Source organism: Lissotriton helveticus, chromosome 12 (assembly GCF_964261635.1).
Source record: "Lissotriton helveticus chromosome 12, aLisHel1.1, whole genome shotgun sequence".
NCBI lineage: Eukaryota > Metazoa > Chordata > Amphibia > Caudata > Salamandridae > Lissotriton > Lissotriton helveticus.
Window position 1 is genome coordinate 10695830 of NC_136073.1, and position 16386 is coordinate 10712215.

Sequence of the window (16386 nt, forward strand, 5' to 3'; positions counted from 1 at the left end):
CCTCCATGCCACTACCTTTCCTGATGTCCCCAACCAACCTTTGACTTAGACCTGTCTAAACATCTCCCTTACCTGGTAGCGGAGTCCATAGCCCCTTACACGCGTCACTGGTCCGGCTCCACTGGCCCGATGGAAGTCCACTATCTGACCTCCGAAAAGAAATCTCACTAATTGGACCAGTGAATGGCTGGAGTGAGTATATGACACATTTTGAGGTGCTGCCTGCTCCCTCCTTGGACCCCCAAACTCTATAATTTGTTTCTATAAAATGTCAAGAAATTCAGACTTTAAAAAAAAAGCTCTATGGAACTCTGAGGCTCTTCTTTCTGAAGCCCATTCTAAAAACAGCGACACCAGGTGGCTGTAAAAAGAACTGCATTATAGTCCATTGAGCATTTCTGTGAGAGGGTGGGTCGGTGGGATTCATGCTGGCAGAGATGTAAGTCTTTAAACAAATATTGCCTTCATGTGTTGGCGGTTTGTGGTTTCACCAGCACTGGGTCTGTATTCTAAATGTTTCCAAGTGCGAGGGAGTAATTTACTTCACAGTGTGCGCTACAGAAACAAACGAGGGCCTTGTTACTCCGGCAGATGGGATACTGCATCAAACGTGATGCCCCCGTCCGGTTGTATGTCATTACTACGTGGGCTTTTACCCCGCATGCCATTACAACGTGGGGATTACAACGAAAGTCGTTACAACGACTTTCGCTGGAGGGTGCTGGATAGTGGAATAATTAAATTTTCTATTCCAACCCCAGCCCACGTTGACAGTAGGGAAGGTGTTGGATAGAAAATTTAACTATTCCCTATCCAACAGCGCCCTCCACCAAAAGTCGTTGTAACGACTTTCGTTGTAATCCCCGCGTTGTAATGGCAGTGCGGGGTAATCCCCGCGTTGTAATGGCTGTTCTCCTCCCGTCCTCCATACTGCAAGAGCCCTAGGCTACAATGCACTTGCCATATACTGGACAGGCCATTCCGTCCACCAAACTGTAAATAAGCCGCGTGAAGCCATAGGGCGGGGCGTATTGGAAGTGTCATATTCTTGCTTCCCAATGTCGAAGCAGTGGCAGAGCAGAGCTACTGTTCCATAGTCACAGAAGTGGGGTGACCAGCTTGATTCTACCTGTGTAACTTCCAGGGCACCCCAGGACTTGGCTCTTACCTGTTCCAGTTCATTGGCTGCATGTTCACATTATGGGGAGTTAAGCTATTATGTGACATTGACGTGCTGCAAAGGGATGCGCAGTATATTTTTGCAAAAAAGCATCAGACGTATATGCTGTTTACAGTCATACAGCCCCCTTCTTTTCGTTGTCGAAAACGAACTGTGCTGACCACTGTATTCCTCACGGTTTAGTGGTCCGCGTCCCTCTCCGAAGACGGTTGTAATAGAGAGAAGCTGCATGCCATTAGAGACACAAATACATGCTGATGGCCCAGACTGCCATCTTGGAAATGTGTTGGGAAACCCCTGGCAAGGAAACATTTCAGAACCTTCCACAGAATTGCAGGAGGGATTCTGACAAAAGATTCTAAATGTCATGGGATGGAAAAGCCCCACCAAGAGACGACATGAGCAGCTAAGCAAGAGTAACAAAGTTCTCACCACCGTACTCCAAGGCGGAGCGGGCTTGATGGACTCCTAAGCGTGAGCGATGATGTCGTACGCTACCCACTGGCCAAACACAGCTAATAGGCGGGCAGTACAGATGACAACAGAACGAGGGACCAGTTATTCGTGGGATTGAGCTTTCTCTCCTAACTCAAGCTTCTCTCTGCACATCTGCAGTGCAACTCCAAGTGGCCGTGAGAAGTTGCATGATCAATGCCGTGTGCTTCGCACAGCAAAGATCTGGCCCAGTCGCCTACATAATGCGCGGTTAAAATCAATGCTTTCCAGGAAACAAGCACAGACCGTGGACTTATCCAACAGTCAGCAAGTATCCGAGGCACAGGAACAAACAGACAGAACAAGAAACACTCACTGCTGGAGAAGCCCATGGTCGATAGAGTGGCTTTCAATGTCTCGACCAACTCGTTTGACGTGTTCTACCCATTGGCTGCTGGAACTAAGCTGTGGGGCACAGGATGGAATTTGGGGTGCATCACGCCCTTCCAAATCACATACAGAAACAGTGAGTAGCGATTACCCAGATACTGGCTATCTGGGCGCTGCAGAGTCTAGTCTTCACAGTTCCAAAACTTTCAATTCCTTCTTGTTGGAGAGTGGTCTTGGTTTCCTGTTCCACGAAAACTCTGATGTTGCAGAGCACACCAAGAGAGGCGAGGGCAAACCTTTTTTGGATGGATTGTCTTCAACAAAGGAAAGTGGGTAAGAGTTCCCAGTGCGTACCCCAATAGTACTTACAGAGGCGCAGTTGTCTTTTTAACGGCCAGTCCAATGTGACGCCTCCGTCTCATGATACAATGTACAAGGACCTTACAGTTGTTCCCAGCACAGTCCCATCAACAGGATAAAACATGAGGTTGGAAGGGGGTTAAAGGTATTCAAGAGCCCACTGAAGCTTGGCAAAAGCCTCTCCTCCCCACATGCCCAGCCCCCCAACATTGTCACCGACAGACTGAGCAACAAATGAAATGGAGTAATCAAGGTTAGCATCTTCGGCACCTGCCCTTGGTGGGAGTCACCGTTGTGACGCGGCCACAGAGGTGGAGAAAGGCATTCACAAATGAGGTGGTACTCAACAGGCATAATGTGATGGAAACTGCCCCCATAGGATGTCGTCACAGCACCGCCTGGGGTGAACCGGAAAGTCTGACACAGAACAACAAGACATCGCTGAAGAGCAGGCGCTTTTACAAACACGGCCTCCTCAAATCGTTAAAAAAGTGAGTTCCCGACTTTCTGTAAGTAAAATATGCAGCACCCACAGCCAACAGAACCAAAACATCGAGAGGTGGGAATGTTTCTCGTCGGCTTGGTTGGCTGTTCCGTGGGAGATGGATGGCAGGGGTTTTGGGTGGGAGCAGCGGTGGGTTTACATCACCGTACAGCACTTGCAGCGCTGCTTCTTCACCGGCAGATCCTGCTCGCCTTCCTTGGGCTCCGTGTCGTTGGCCTCTGGTTTGTCCCCCAGTGGGTTGTCTCCCTTCTGCAGCAACGTAGCTGCCTCCGAAGCATCCCCGTTGGGCGGGTTGTGGTCCTTCCCATCGTGATCGGCAGCGACCGGCTTGTTCTCGCCATCCTCGATGACGACCAGCTCCGCCTTGATGGTCCCCTCCAGGCCCAGCACCTTCTTGGTCTCGTTCTCGTCCTCCACGTTCTGGTAGCCCATGAAGATCATGGTGACGGGCTGCTCCTTGCTTGGCTCTGCGCCTTCGCTGTTGACGAGGACCTTGGGGCTGTCCACTACTTTGGCTTGCACCCCGGTGATTTCTTTTCTCGGCGTGTTCTTTTGACTGGGGGCCTTCTTCTCTTTCTCGTGGTCTTCGCTTAGCGTCACCTCGTCCGCCTTGTGGATCAGCTCCTCCACCTCGGTAGAGCTGAGAAGGTGGACTCCGTTCTCCACGATGCCTTCTTCGTTGCGGACCTCATGCACCACTGTGGGGAGAAGACACACAATTCAGAACATGAAAGTTAACCTAACAGCTCAAGTCAACATTTACACCATGCCGGACAACCGAAGTCAGAGCAGGGCTTGGGCAGACACTGGGAGAACCTCTTAATGCAGTACTAGGACATCACCAAGGCGTGCACGGAAATGCTCAAAATGACCTTCGGCATAGAGGACAACTCAAGCTTGGAACAGAAAATTAATCAGCAGAACCGAAGGAATAAAGAACCGACCTTACGGTAACACTGTGGGTCTGCTGGCATGTGACGAAGGGATATAGGATACGCAAACTGCCCCCCCCCCCCATTGGGAAATTATCGAAAACTCATAATTCATAGTCACTAGGTACCCACAACCAGTAGTCTATGCTCAAAATGTAGCAAAAAATAGTAAACATCAAACAACCATTAAAACTCCCCGCATTCAAGTAAGTGCACAAACCAAGGCATACGTGGCCGCCAGACTTACACAAGCTTCAGAGGATACAAAAACCACAGGTCTCACGGCGAGCACAGCCTGAGCTGAAAATCACACCTTGAAGAGAGGGCAGATATGACCAGGAGCAGAGTGTTTAATAACTAAATATACCTTAAAATTAAAATAATAATACATTCTCCCTGCCAGTCTTACAACTTTGGTGACACAGAATAATCCAGACAGTCCTGTTTGTTGGAATGTGATGGTTGGGAGCAGGGGTGTAGCTTCAGGGGGTGTTGGGGGTGTGACCCCCCTCCCCCCAAATAAATGCATCCTTTGCTTCAGAGTTGGGTCTGGGGGCCCTGAGTCGGGGCTCTGTGCTTTGTTGGTGGTGCTTAGGGAGAGGTCCACCTGATGCAGATAAGTATTGAACCTCTTCGTCATGGGAACAGTGCATCCCTAATCTTGGTCATCCCTCCCCCCTTCAGCATATTGTTTTTTAGTTGGGAGATTTGAGATTCACACCCCCCGCATCTCACTGACTAAGCTACACCCCTGGGTGGGGCGTAACAGTGGCACAGACGCGTGCCAGCGCTGGCCGGGTGTCCACGCTGTAGTGGTCTCCCGTGAGGACCTTGGGCCCCGGCACTCATCTTTTCACACGTTAAGCACAAACCACAAAACGCCAGACCACTTTTTGCCCTCAACCAGTCAGCATTTAAGCTGCCTCCTAAAACGGATAGTCACGCCAAAGGATAATTGGAGGCCCAAGTTCAGGTCCCCAAAGGACACACAGTAGCTGCCATCAGCACCCCACTTCGAGGGGACCACCACAAACGAATGGTATCCAGTAAGTCAAACCCAGTCCCAGCGCCCACCAGGGATCCCAAAAAGAAGAGTCTGGAGGCAGTCCCCATCAGTATCCCAGGAGTCCTCTATATAAGCGGACACATGTAAGTCATGAGCAACATCTGTAGATGAAGACAGCGTCTACAGCCCCACGGCAACCCACAAGCCGAAGGCTGCAGACATGGACAGGACGGGCTTCTCTAAGAGCAGTAAGTGCATGTCAGGCAGTGAACTGAGATGACCGGATGGGCCTCGCGAAGGCTGGCCAAGGTGTGATGGCCTCCACCAGGGTTGGGTGACCTCGCTTCTGTAGGGCTACGCCCTGGACTGGCCCTGCGTAGGGGAAGGGAGGTGAAGTTTCAGCTTTAGAGACGCACCAAGGAGGAGTGGTGTTAGGGGTATGGGGACCACTTCCTTCTAGACACTGTTTCCAGTCCCAAACTTTCATCTGATCGACTAATGTATTCTGGGTGCTACACTTTTGTTTTGGTTCCCCTTAACTAACCAGTCTAAAACATCTGAAATCAGAGAGATATGGGTGAAAAGTTCAGGACCAGAGATAGAGTTGCTTTTGACCTGGAGTGAGGTGGCCCCCAAGAGAGGGGTCAGGGGTACCTTGACCTCAATCATCTATGGCTTGGCCAATGTAGAGACAAGAAGCGGTGAAGCAGTGTGGGACATATCGTTACATTTATTCTCATGTTCCTGTGTCTTGACCCCTCTAGGAACAAACCATGGAAGGACGGCGTGGGGCAAGTGTTTCCGTTCTACGCACCGTCAGCACCGTAGCACCCTGCAGCGCAGTCGCCGGAGAGTGGGGTGTCGGGATGGGGAGTTACCTTTCCGCTCGTCCTCATACACCTTGACCCCCTGCAAGGAGAGGTCCTGGGGGAGCAGGGTGGTGCTGGACAGGACTTTGGTCTCCCCCGTCAGCCTGTCCTTCTCCACTGTGATCTCCACTGAGTACATGGCTGGACAGAAACAGGACAGTGATGGTTAGACCCCCCCACTCACACGTGCCCCACCTGGATTCATGTGCATAGAGCAGGAGGAAGCAGCTAGCACAGGCGATGCAGGAGGGGGGGCCAGCAAGGCGGAGTGGCAGGTGCTGGGAAGGAATGCCAACTTAGAAGGTCGTGCAAGCAAGCTCCGCACCCTGATTGGAGAACGCACAAGGGATCCTGTTTGTGAAATAACAAGAGGTTCTGCATTTGCACTGTAAGAACTGAATACTGAAACCAAACCTGCAAGATATCCAGACCCCCTGGCAAAAATCCTCTTGTAGCAAAACTAAAAAGGCAGCTGTCTCCAGTGGCCGTAATGGAGCAACAGTGCTGGCAAAACTCACAAGAGGGACCCAATCTAGTCCCTCTCCCATTTGTGAGAGACTACCAAAGTGAACCTTGTGGCAGCAAGTGAACACTGCAGCAGGAAGTGCACATTACAACAGGAAGTTAATACAGTGGCAGGAAGTGGACATTATGACAGGAAGTAAACACTGTGGCAGGAAGTGGACATTATGAAAGGAAGTTAACATTGTGGCAGGAAGTGGACATTATTACAGGAAGTTAACACTGCAACAGGAAGTGCACTTTACAACAGGAAGTTAATACTGTGGCAGGAAGTGAACATTATGACAGGAAGTAAACACTGTGGCAGGAAGTGGACATTATGACAGGAAGTAAACACTGGCAGGAAGTGGACATTATTACAGGAAGTTGACACTGCTGCAGGAAGTGCACATTACAACAGGAAGTTAATACTGTGGCAGGAAGTGAACATTATGACAGGAAGTAAACACTGTGGCCGGAAGTGGACATTATGACAGGAAGTTAACATTGTGGCAGAAGTAAACATTATGACAGGAAGTTAACACTATGGCAGGAAGTGCACGTTACGACAGGGAGTTAACACAGACAGGAAGTGAACATTATGACAGGAAGTTAACACTGTGGCAGGAAGTGGACATTATGACAGGAAGTTATATATAGGGAAAGGCAACAGGTGATAGGGCGCACGGCTAATAATTTAGGCTATATTCAATTGACACGTAACTCCTCTTGCTACTAGGCAGAATAGGGAGGTTACCTATCTCCCTAGCTAATACACTGATCCCAGGTATTTAAATAATTCAAAAGGTTTTCTGCCGAGCAAAAAAATATATTAAGTAGCAACACTCTCAAAGACCTTAGTCACAATGTTCTTATATTGTCCATTGGATACATTAGCTAATTAGACACCAGAATCCAGTATAGATTGGTCCGTATTTATTTTTAGGTTTAGATTCGTTGTGTATGCTAAAGTATCTCGATTAAATAAACGTTTATTTAATCGAGATACTTTAGCATACACAACGAATCTAAACCTAACTACTGTTCTTATAAATACTTTCTTATAGATTTTGACATACGATTAAGAAGTGGATAATAATACTATAGATACGAGTCATACATGAATAAGAATCACAGATTTCGTTAGAGCTAAAACAAAGTTACCGGTACCGCGTCTATAAGAGTAATAGGCGAACTCTGGACATTTGACTGAACCTGCATAATAAAATCGAAAATTAATTTTAAAGAAACGGAAGGAACACATTATTGAATTGAAAACTGAGACTTATAGAAAGCCCTGATGAAGTTGTTTTAAACAACGAAACACGTGTCGGCTGACCTGCTCATAAGGCTGATCTGACTACTGAAAATATTGAAATTGATGAATTGAATCGAGAGAAGTGAAAAATAAATACGGACCAATCTATACTGGATTCTGGTGTCTAATTAGCTAATGTATCCAATGGACAATATAAGAACATTGTGACTAAGGTCTTTGAGAGTGTTGCTACTTAATATATTTTTTTGCTCGGCAGAAAACCTTTTGAATGACAGGAAGTTAGAACTTCAGCCAGAAGTGCACATTACGACAGGAAGTTATTACTGTGGGAGGAAGTGGACATTATGACAGGAAGTTAACACTGTGGCAGGAAGTGGACATTATGACAGGAAGTTAACACTGTGGCAGGAAGTGGACATTATGACAGGAAGTTAACACTGTGGCAGGAAGTGGACATTATGACAGGAAGTCAACACTGTGGCAGGAAGTGGACATTATGACAGGAAGTTAACCCTACGGCAGGAGCTACACATAGAATTGCACAGACAGTAGTGGCCAAGTAAGCTAACTTTCAACTAAAGCTGACTGAGGATGTGCACTGGAGGGCAGATACAGAAAGACCCTTCGTGATCAGTGGGTGGGAGACATGGTCAAAGACAAATGCCGCAACCTTTGCAGCAGCTTGGCGAGTGAGATGTCAGGATGTGGTCTCATCCTTGGCCACATACACTTTAGGCGGGAGAGTCACAGCTCTTTAAACTGTAGAGTGACATCATATTACATTTGAGAGCTTATCTAAAGCCCTGCGATTAACGCTTACTGGGCTTTGCTACAGATTGTTTACAGACATTCCTCGGCTGCTCATCTTTCTGAGGTTGCGTTTTTGAAAGTAACACTGTTTTCTCCATGATTTCCGGGTGCTGCATTTAATACCGGAGTTCAGGCAGCAGTACTAACACTTTGCCCTGGGTCTGCGCCACAAAACGTGACTCAAACTGGCAAAAACTGCTCCTTTGTGATTTATTTTCCAACACAAACCTTCCTTTCCGCTGGAAGGTAACATTAAAGTAACACAAAGTAATGCTAGTGCTGGTGTGCGTTGCTTTGCATGAAGGGGGCGTCCCGTGAGTGGTACGTGGGCAGTCCCGTGCAACCCTCCCGGGTTTTTCATGCAATGCCCAGCCCCTAACCATGGTAGACACAGCTTTGCACCAAAATATAATGCCTCTTTGAGGCAGGTGTTAAAAAGGAGACATGTTTTTATTTTTCCAGACGTTTCTGAGTTTGCATGTGAACTTCACTGTACAGCACACATCGCAAGATGGACTGTGCCCACATGATCTTATAAATGTAAGGCGCGATGTACCCATGTGACCCTGGCGTGTATTTGTGATCGGGTTGTGTATGAGCAGCAATTTTAGTTTTGCGAGATTTTGAGCCTCTGAATTATGCACTTCCAACTGCAAGGGGTCCTGACAGCTGGAGCTCCGTGGCCACTGTGCTGTCTCTCGACACTACTTGCGGTCACATTCTGTGTCCACACAAACTCCACACAGGGGAGGGCACAGTTTCTGGCTCCCCTGATGCGCTCAATCCTCCCAAACCAGTGCTTTAAATGGCCCGGTACTTTCCGATATGGAGTATCAGCACTTTTTTATTTTGAGAGGAAGAGTACCGGCAGTTCTCAAGGGAAATGCTATACTTTTAATTGGAGTACCGGCACTTCTCAGAAACAAGCAGGTACTCTTGTACAGAGTACCTGCACTTCTATTTTTCCATGTCAAGCCCTGGCCCAGACTCTGGAGCTCCCAAGGCTCTCATATCCAGCAGTCCTAGAAATGTCTCCGCTTTTCCATCCACAGTGCTATAAAAGACTGCGTATGCGGACAAACGTAGTAGGATTTAAAACAACATTTTGTCGACTTATTGGTAAACAAGGCGAGTAAGGAACATGCTCAGAGCAGCACGCGGTTCCTGTGAAAACAGGCACCACCAGTAACTTGCCGGTTTGCTTTGTCGCCGCTCCCGCCGGAACCCGAAGACTTAGCGACGCAGCCTCTGGACTTCCAGACTTCCAGACTTCTCTGACTCACGCACTGGAATTAAACCGCACCAGTCCGTTGGAAAGGATGAAAACCAGGATTGAGTAAACCCAACCAAGGGCCTCGAGCTAGAGTGCAGCAGAGTATGATTTTACTCCATCAGGTCGACGGAGTAAATGAGTCCATCGCTGGGATGGAGTACCCATACTCCACATTCAGAGATGTCGGCAGGCCGTGCGGACACCTCTAGTCATTGGCAAGAACCACGGGCTCGGCAGTTCCAATCAATGTGTTATAACTTTGACAGACAGCTCCATCAAGGAGACGGCTGACCCTCAAACGTTTAACAAGTTTTTGCTTTTGTCCCCAAAGAGTGATATGGGGCCAGATGTAGGTATCCAAATACCGGCCGGTATCGGCCGAAAATACCGATTTTGGGCCGTTACCGACCGGTATTTGGATACTGAGATGTAGGGCATCTCAAAATACAGATTTGGGGCCCAATGTAGGTAAAATAGATTTACCGATTTTTAATTACCGAATCATACCGATTCGGTAATTAAAAATCGGTAAATCTAAGGGGTGGAGATGTAGGAACATCCAGATGTTCCTTTTACCGAATCGGTAAAAATCTGTAATTACCGATTCGGTAAATACCGACCGGTAATGCCCCATTCATTCCTATGGGCTTTGAAGCCCATAGGAATGAATGGGGCATTACCGGTCGGTATTTACCGAATCGGTAAATACAGATTTTGACAAGGGTGCAGGGGGTGTCACTTTGACACCCTCTAGCACCTCCAAAAAAGATTCGGGGGCCATGTGGCAGGCATACCTGCCCTAAGGGCAGGTCTGCCTGTCATATGGCACAGGTGTGCATGCACACATGTGCATGCACACCTGAATCGGTATTTTACCATCAAATATATTTGATGGTAAAATACCGAATCGGTAAGGGTTGTGGGACTCAGAAGAGTCCCACCTACATAGCAAAAATACCGAATAGGTAATAATACCGATTCTGTATTTTACAGATTCGGTAAATTTACCGATCGGTAAATTTACCGAATCTGTAAAATATGTGGCCCTACATACCGATTTGTAAATACCGGTCGGTAACGGCCGAAAATACCGATTTTCGGCCGTTACCGACCGACCTACATCGGGCCCTAGGTCATTTTACCGAATCGGTAAATTTACCGAATCGGTAAAATTACCGAATCTGTATTTTGAGATGTAGGTGGCACGGTAAACAGTGCCACAGGGCTTTAACCCCTTGCATGCGGCCGCGATTCTGCACCTGTGCGGCAAAATCGCAAGTGGGCGGGTTCATGAGGCCGTCATCAGCACACGAGCGCCGTAGTGCATGACGGCTGGGGGCCGTCATCAGCATGCAAGGGGTTAAGGATTTGTTATTTACCACCAACTATTAGTTGGAGGTAAATAACGAATACCTGTGTATATGCAAATCTGTGCATGTACACCTGTGCCATGTGACAGACATACATCCCCCTAGGGCATGTATGTGTGCCACATGGCACACAAACCAGTATCAGGGGTGCAACAGGGTGTCAAAGTGACACCCTGCCACCCTTGACTTTTTCGGTATTTACCGAATCGGTAATTACCGATTCGGTAATTGACATTCATTCCTATGGGCCTCCATGGCAATTACTGAATCGGTAATTACCGATCTTGACAATTCGGTAAAAAATACCGAAATATTACCTACATCTAATTCACCGTTTCTAAAATACCGAATCGGTAAAATTCGGTATTTTAGAATCTGTAAAAAAGATTTACCTACATCTAGCCCTAGTTTTTTTAAAAAGCTAAAATGAGTGCACCCTCACGTCATTGGAATGTTCTCTAACTCGGTGGACTGTGTTATATGCTGTGTTATATGCTAACCTTCACTGGCTAATACTCCGTCGGGCCGTCAGAGGAATCTGTCGGCGAGGGAGTCGGGCTAGCCTTTATCGCTGACATACCTAAAGTCTACCTGCCTGTAAATCAGACGGGTGGGCCAAGGATTTGGTGACGTACCCATGCACTGGAAAGAGCCTTGTTCACTCTCTGATGTTGCTTATATGCCAGGCTTGTGGTCCAGGACTCATCAGTTTGAAAAACTACTTGGCGTTCCGTAAGACAATAAAGACTTATCTCTTCCCGTCACCATAGGTCCCCTTGCCGTTCTAGTGGTCTCTCCATTTGACTGTGATTAGCGCCGAACGCCCCTTTGCTGGGGTAGCTGGGCGCTCTACAAGCTATTCAACATTTAACATCACTTGAATAAGACAAGGAAGGAAATAAAAGCAAGTGAGTGAAGTGCATTAATGCAGTAACCAGAGCAAAGTGAAAGACATCTCAGTGAGGAGAAGTGAGTTTGTTGTCAGTGCAGGAGGCAGAAGCTAGCATAACACACCTTTAACGCTAACCCCAGCCTCAGGGCTTGGCGTTGTCAGCGTGGCACGGGCAGGATAGCGTAGGGTGCTGGATACAAACCACCCCTAGGATGGGAAGCCAGGCCTGGGGACGGCTCATGCATCACCCTCTCCGGTCCAGGGAGAGATAGACACTGCAATGCATGGCCGATGGCGCGGGAGCGGGCAGGGTTCTCAGGGCGCAGCATGGCACCATGCCAGGGGCCAAACGCGAGTCAAGCACGAGCAGGAACATAGGAAAAATAACAGTTTTCTGTACATCATAGTTAGCAGATTTCTAAGTTCTAACAAAACAGTTCTAAAAATAGGAGAACTGGGGCACAGACAGGTAAAGCCATGTTCCCAGACTCACACACGTTGGCCTAGAGGGGACGCTGGGATAAGACACTGGTGGCCTGATGTACAGTTGCGTGTAAAATGTTCGGAGGAACTTCAGAATCTGGAGATGAACCGGCTGGTGGAATCACTCATAAGGTGGAAGAGGTTCAGGTGGACTTCCCGCTTCCGGCTCACATTGCAGGACCCTTCATTCCTTCCCACCCTGCTCTAGGCCACCTGGGGGTCCAGAGGTTCAGCCGCCCTTCATCCAATCAGTGGTCTTGTCTCACAAAAACAAGGGTTTGTGTGGAGGGAGTCTAACCAATGAAGGACTGGACATCTGTAGAATGACCACAGGAGAGGGGTGCGCGATGGACCCCGCCGGTGAGTGCTGCATTCATATCTCACGAGACCTTATCTGGAAGAGCTCTGTCTCCATCAAACTCAGACTAGTGTCAGCAGGCGGCCAGCCGCACTGTACACCCTGGACATCTGCGATACAGTGTCAAAAGCACACAGGCTCCGCCCATGGTCAATGCCTAAAACAAAAGTTAGTTTATTCCAACTTGTTCTTCTGGATCCAGCCAGTAGATGGCGGAATAATGCACAGCTTGTGAACCCAGAAAAGGTGTATGCGGCAACCTGGAGGTGACAGGTGCTAACCCAGCCCTGCAGGCCTCAGCAGGTGACAGGTGCTAACCCAGCCCTCCAGGCCTCAGCAGGTGACAGGTGCTAACCCAGCCCTGCGGGCCTCAGCAGATGCTAAAGTGACCGTCGCTGAGTGAACCAGGAGCTCCCTCTTGAGGTGGCCTAGCGCTCCGCAGGAAATTTTTAAGATTGTTAAATCATTAACAACCCCCCCCCCCCCACCCTTAGCCTTACCCGATGCTGATACTTTAGGGCGCTGCAATGATATAGCAGAGTTCTTTTTTACAAAGATTCAATCTATTTATCTGGCATTTCCATCCGTTATCACCTCTTCAAATGACCCCCCCCCATCAGATAATAAGTCAAACTCACCAGTGACCAGACTGTAGGTCTTCCCGCCTCTAGATACAAAATCTCTAAAAACTTACCTCAATAAATTGACATCGGGTTCCCCGAGGGACATGGCGCCTCCTACCGCTCTGAACCAAGTTTTTGATACAGTTGTCCCCACTATCTTAAAACTCATCAATCTGTCCTTGGGTACTGGGACTGTCCCCTCCTTATGGAAACGAGCCATGGTGAGAGCACTGCTTAAAAAGGCAGGGGCGGACCCTGAAGTGTTCTCCAATTACCGTCCTATTTGATTGCTTCCAGGGATCGTAAAAATTGCAGAAGAGTATGTCAACTCCATTTTGTCCAACTTTTTGGAGGAAAATGACTGCTTTCACCCAACGCAAACTGGATTTAGCCCCCATCAGGGCACAGAGGCAGCTCTGATTGTAGTCGTTGAGGAAGCCAGGAAAATGTTAGATTCCAGAGGCTCAGCGGCAATCGTCCTCTTAGATCTCTGTGCAGCTTTCGATACCGTGAACCTTCAACTGCTGATCTCCAGGATTAGAGAGGCCGGGGTATCGGGAACTTCACTAATGTGGCTGGAGCCTTTTTTAGACCTCCGCTCATTTCAGGTCTTCGAGGACGACTCCATCTCTAAGAGCATGCCATCGAGGTGTGGGGTTCCGCAGGGCTCATCCCTGAGCACCACTCTTGTTAACATTTAGATGAGCCCCCTGGCCAAAATTGTTAAACCCTTTGGCATACAAATTATTACATATACGGACGATACTCAGTTGATAGTTTCCCTTAATCAACCTGGGAACAGGGAAAACAATTTAGACAATTGTTTGTGTTAGACAGCGACCCGGAGGGTCGGCCGAATACTGGGGGAGAGGCCTCCGATGAGGGCCGTCTCCGGCGATCGTACAGACAAGTCACTTCCCTCCCCACAGATAGACACCACACAAGGATGAGATCAACACTCTTTATATAGGGTTCTTGCGGCAAGGTTATCAGCGGTACAGGAGATTCAGGACTCGAGGGTCCTCTCAATTCTAGTCTCTGTAGGGAGAGGGGGTAGCGGGACAGTCTTGGTACCGAATCGGTACAGGGGGTAGCAGGAGGGGAGCTCACAATCCTCGAGCTTAGGAGTCTACAAGGTCGGGCCACGGCAGCGCCAGCAGACCAAGATGATGGTTCACGTTGCAGAGGGCCGCGGCAGCGCCAGCAGGCCAAGATGATGGTTCACGCTGCAGAGGGCCGCGGCAGCGCCAGCAGGCCAAGATGATGGTTCACGTTGCAGAGGGCCGCGGCAGCGCCAGCAGGCCAAGATGATGGTTTCACGAGGCAGAGGGCCGCGGCAGCGCCAGCAGGCCAAGATGATGGTTTCACGAGGCAGAGAGCCGCGGCAGCGCCAGCAGCCCAAGATGATGGTTTCACGAGGCTGAGGGCCGCGGCAGCGCCAGCAGGCCAAGATGATGGTTTCACGAGGCAGAGAGCCGCGGCAGCGCCAGCAGGCTAAGAAGAAGGGTTCACAGGGCAGGGCTGGGGCAGCGCCAGCAGTCCGTCAAGGATGCGTTCTTCTCGGTGTCTCTCGACTCCAGGATACAACTGCCTTCCTGGTCTGGGGCTGCCCCAGTTATAGGTCTAGTCCCCTTTGATGTCCGGACCCTCGCGCCTGGGGGTCGGGAGGTCCGGAATCAGGGAGTCCCGACACCCAGCAGGGGGGTGGAGCCAGCCCCCAGGGAGGCCGGGGGTGATCGACACCTGGCGGAGGAGAGCCGTTGACGCCTCCTTCTTCCATCGACCTGCCAAGTGGTCTCTTTACCTCCTGTGTGGAGGTTGGTGCCTCGATGTCGGGGCCTGGCCAGGCCCAGGGTTGGGGTCGAGTCGAGGCCACGTGGCCTCGTGCTGTAGTGCCCAAAGATGGCTGCCGGGCCGGGGCCATGGTGCTGACGGGGACCAGGGCCAGCCGGTACGGGAGGGTTCAGGAGCTGGAGTCCCGTTGTGGACGGGTTGTGTGTTACCTCGGGGGGTTGCCGGGGTGGCTCTTGCTGGTGATTCAGGGAGAGCCGGGGTCCGGGGCCCTGTTGTGCGGGGGGGAACGGCCCGGCTACGAGGCCTGTCCAACAGTTTGGAAAAGGAATCGGGGTGGAATGGAGGGCTCTTACTTACAACTAAATGGAGCAAAAATGGACCTGGTGTTTCTGGGTAAACCTTTCCCATTAGGTCCCACTTCTCTGTGGCCGAAATGCCAGGGCATCATACCCCCCCCCAAGGAACAAATAAAAAGCCTGGGAGTCTGGCTTGATCACAAACTAGACATGAAGGTGCAAACCCAGAAGGTGACGGGTGCTGCTATGGACTACTTAAGATGGTTAGGAAAGTCCAGCTGCCCTTCAGTGCGAAGACATTGCTGGTCCCAGCCCTAACCCTCTCTCGCTTGGACTATGCAAATGCCCTTTATTTGAGCTCTCTCCGATCTACAATGAAGAAACTTCAGATGGTGCAGGATCGTGCAGCTCGATTGCTTCTACGTACCCGCCACGGAGAATCTGCGCGAGCATCTATAGCCTCTCTACATTGGCTGCCAAATTTCGGAGAGGAACCAGTTCAAACCCCTTTGCATTACCCATAAAATTATCAGCCTGATTCATCAAGCCGATTTGCGCTCGCAAAGGGCCAGATTCTGAGAATCTGGCCCTTTGCGAGCGCAATTTTTGCATTTGGGATTCATCATCCCAAATGCAAAAATCGGTAATTGCTAATTCGCTAAATTGCGAGGAATTACATTTAAGGAATCTCTATTTGAGATTCCTTAAATGCAATTCATCAACCACTTTTAAATTGCTAATTCGCAATTTCGGGCCGCTATTTACCGCGAGGTCAAACCTCGTGGTAAATAGCGAAAACTTAGAAAAATGCTTTTAAAAGCATTTTTCTAAGTTGCATGTTGCACACACACATGTCCTTCGGACATGTGTGTGCGCAACACCACTGTAAATTACATTTCAGGGGTGCTACAGGGTGTCCTTTGGACACCCCTAGCACCCTTGAAATTGCTATCTTATTTGCGAGTAGCAAATTGCTAATCGCAAATAAGGAATACTCCCCATTCATTCCTATGGGCCTTTAGGCCCATAG

General features: G+C 49.3%; 1 protein-coding gene across 2 annotated transcripts in view; it reads right to left on the reverse strand.

The window, feature by feature from the left end:
• Positions 1 to 886: 886 nt before the first annotated feature.
• Positions 887 to 16386, reverse strand: part of PALM (paralemmin) — a 182890-nt gene continuing 167390 nt past the window's right edge. The window contains exons 8-9 of one of the 2 annotated variants that reach the window (XM_078670805.1): positions 5687 to 5818; positions 887 to 3568 (exon numbers count right to left, since the gene is read on the reverse strand). In XM_078670805.1, coding sequence (XP_078526931.1) covers positions 3006 to 3568; positions 5687 to 5818 — 695 coding nt within the window. In that variant the 3' untranslated portion in view covers positions 887 to 3005. The remainder of the gene's footprint in view (positions 3569 to 5686; positions 5819 to 16386) is intronic. The other variant, XM_078670806.1, reaches the window with a different exon arrangement.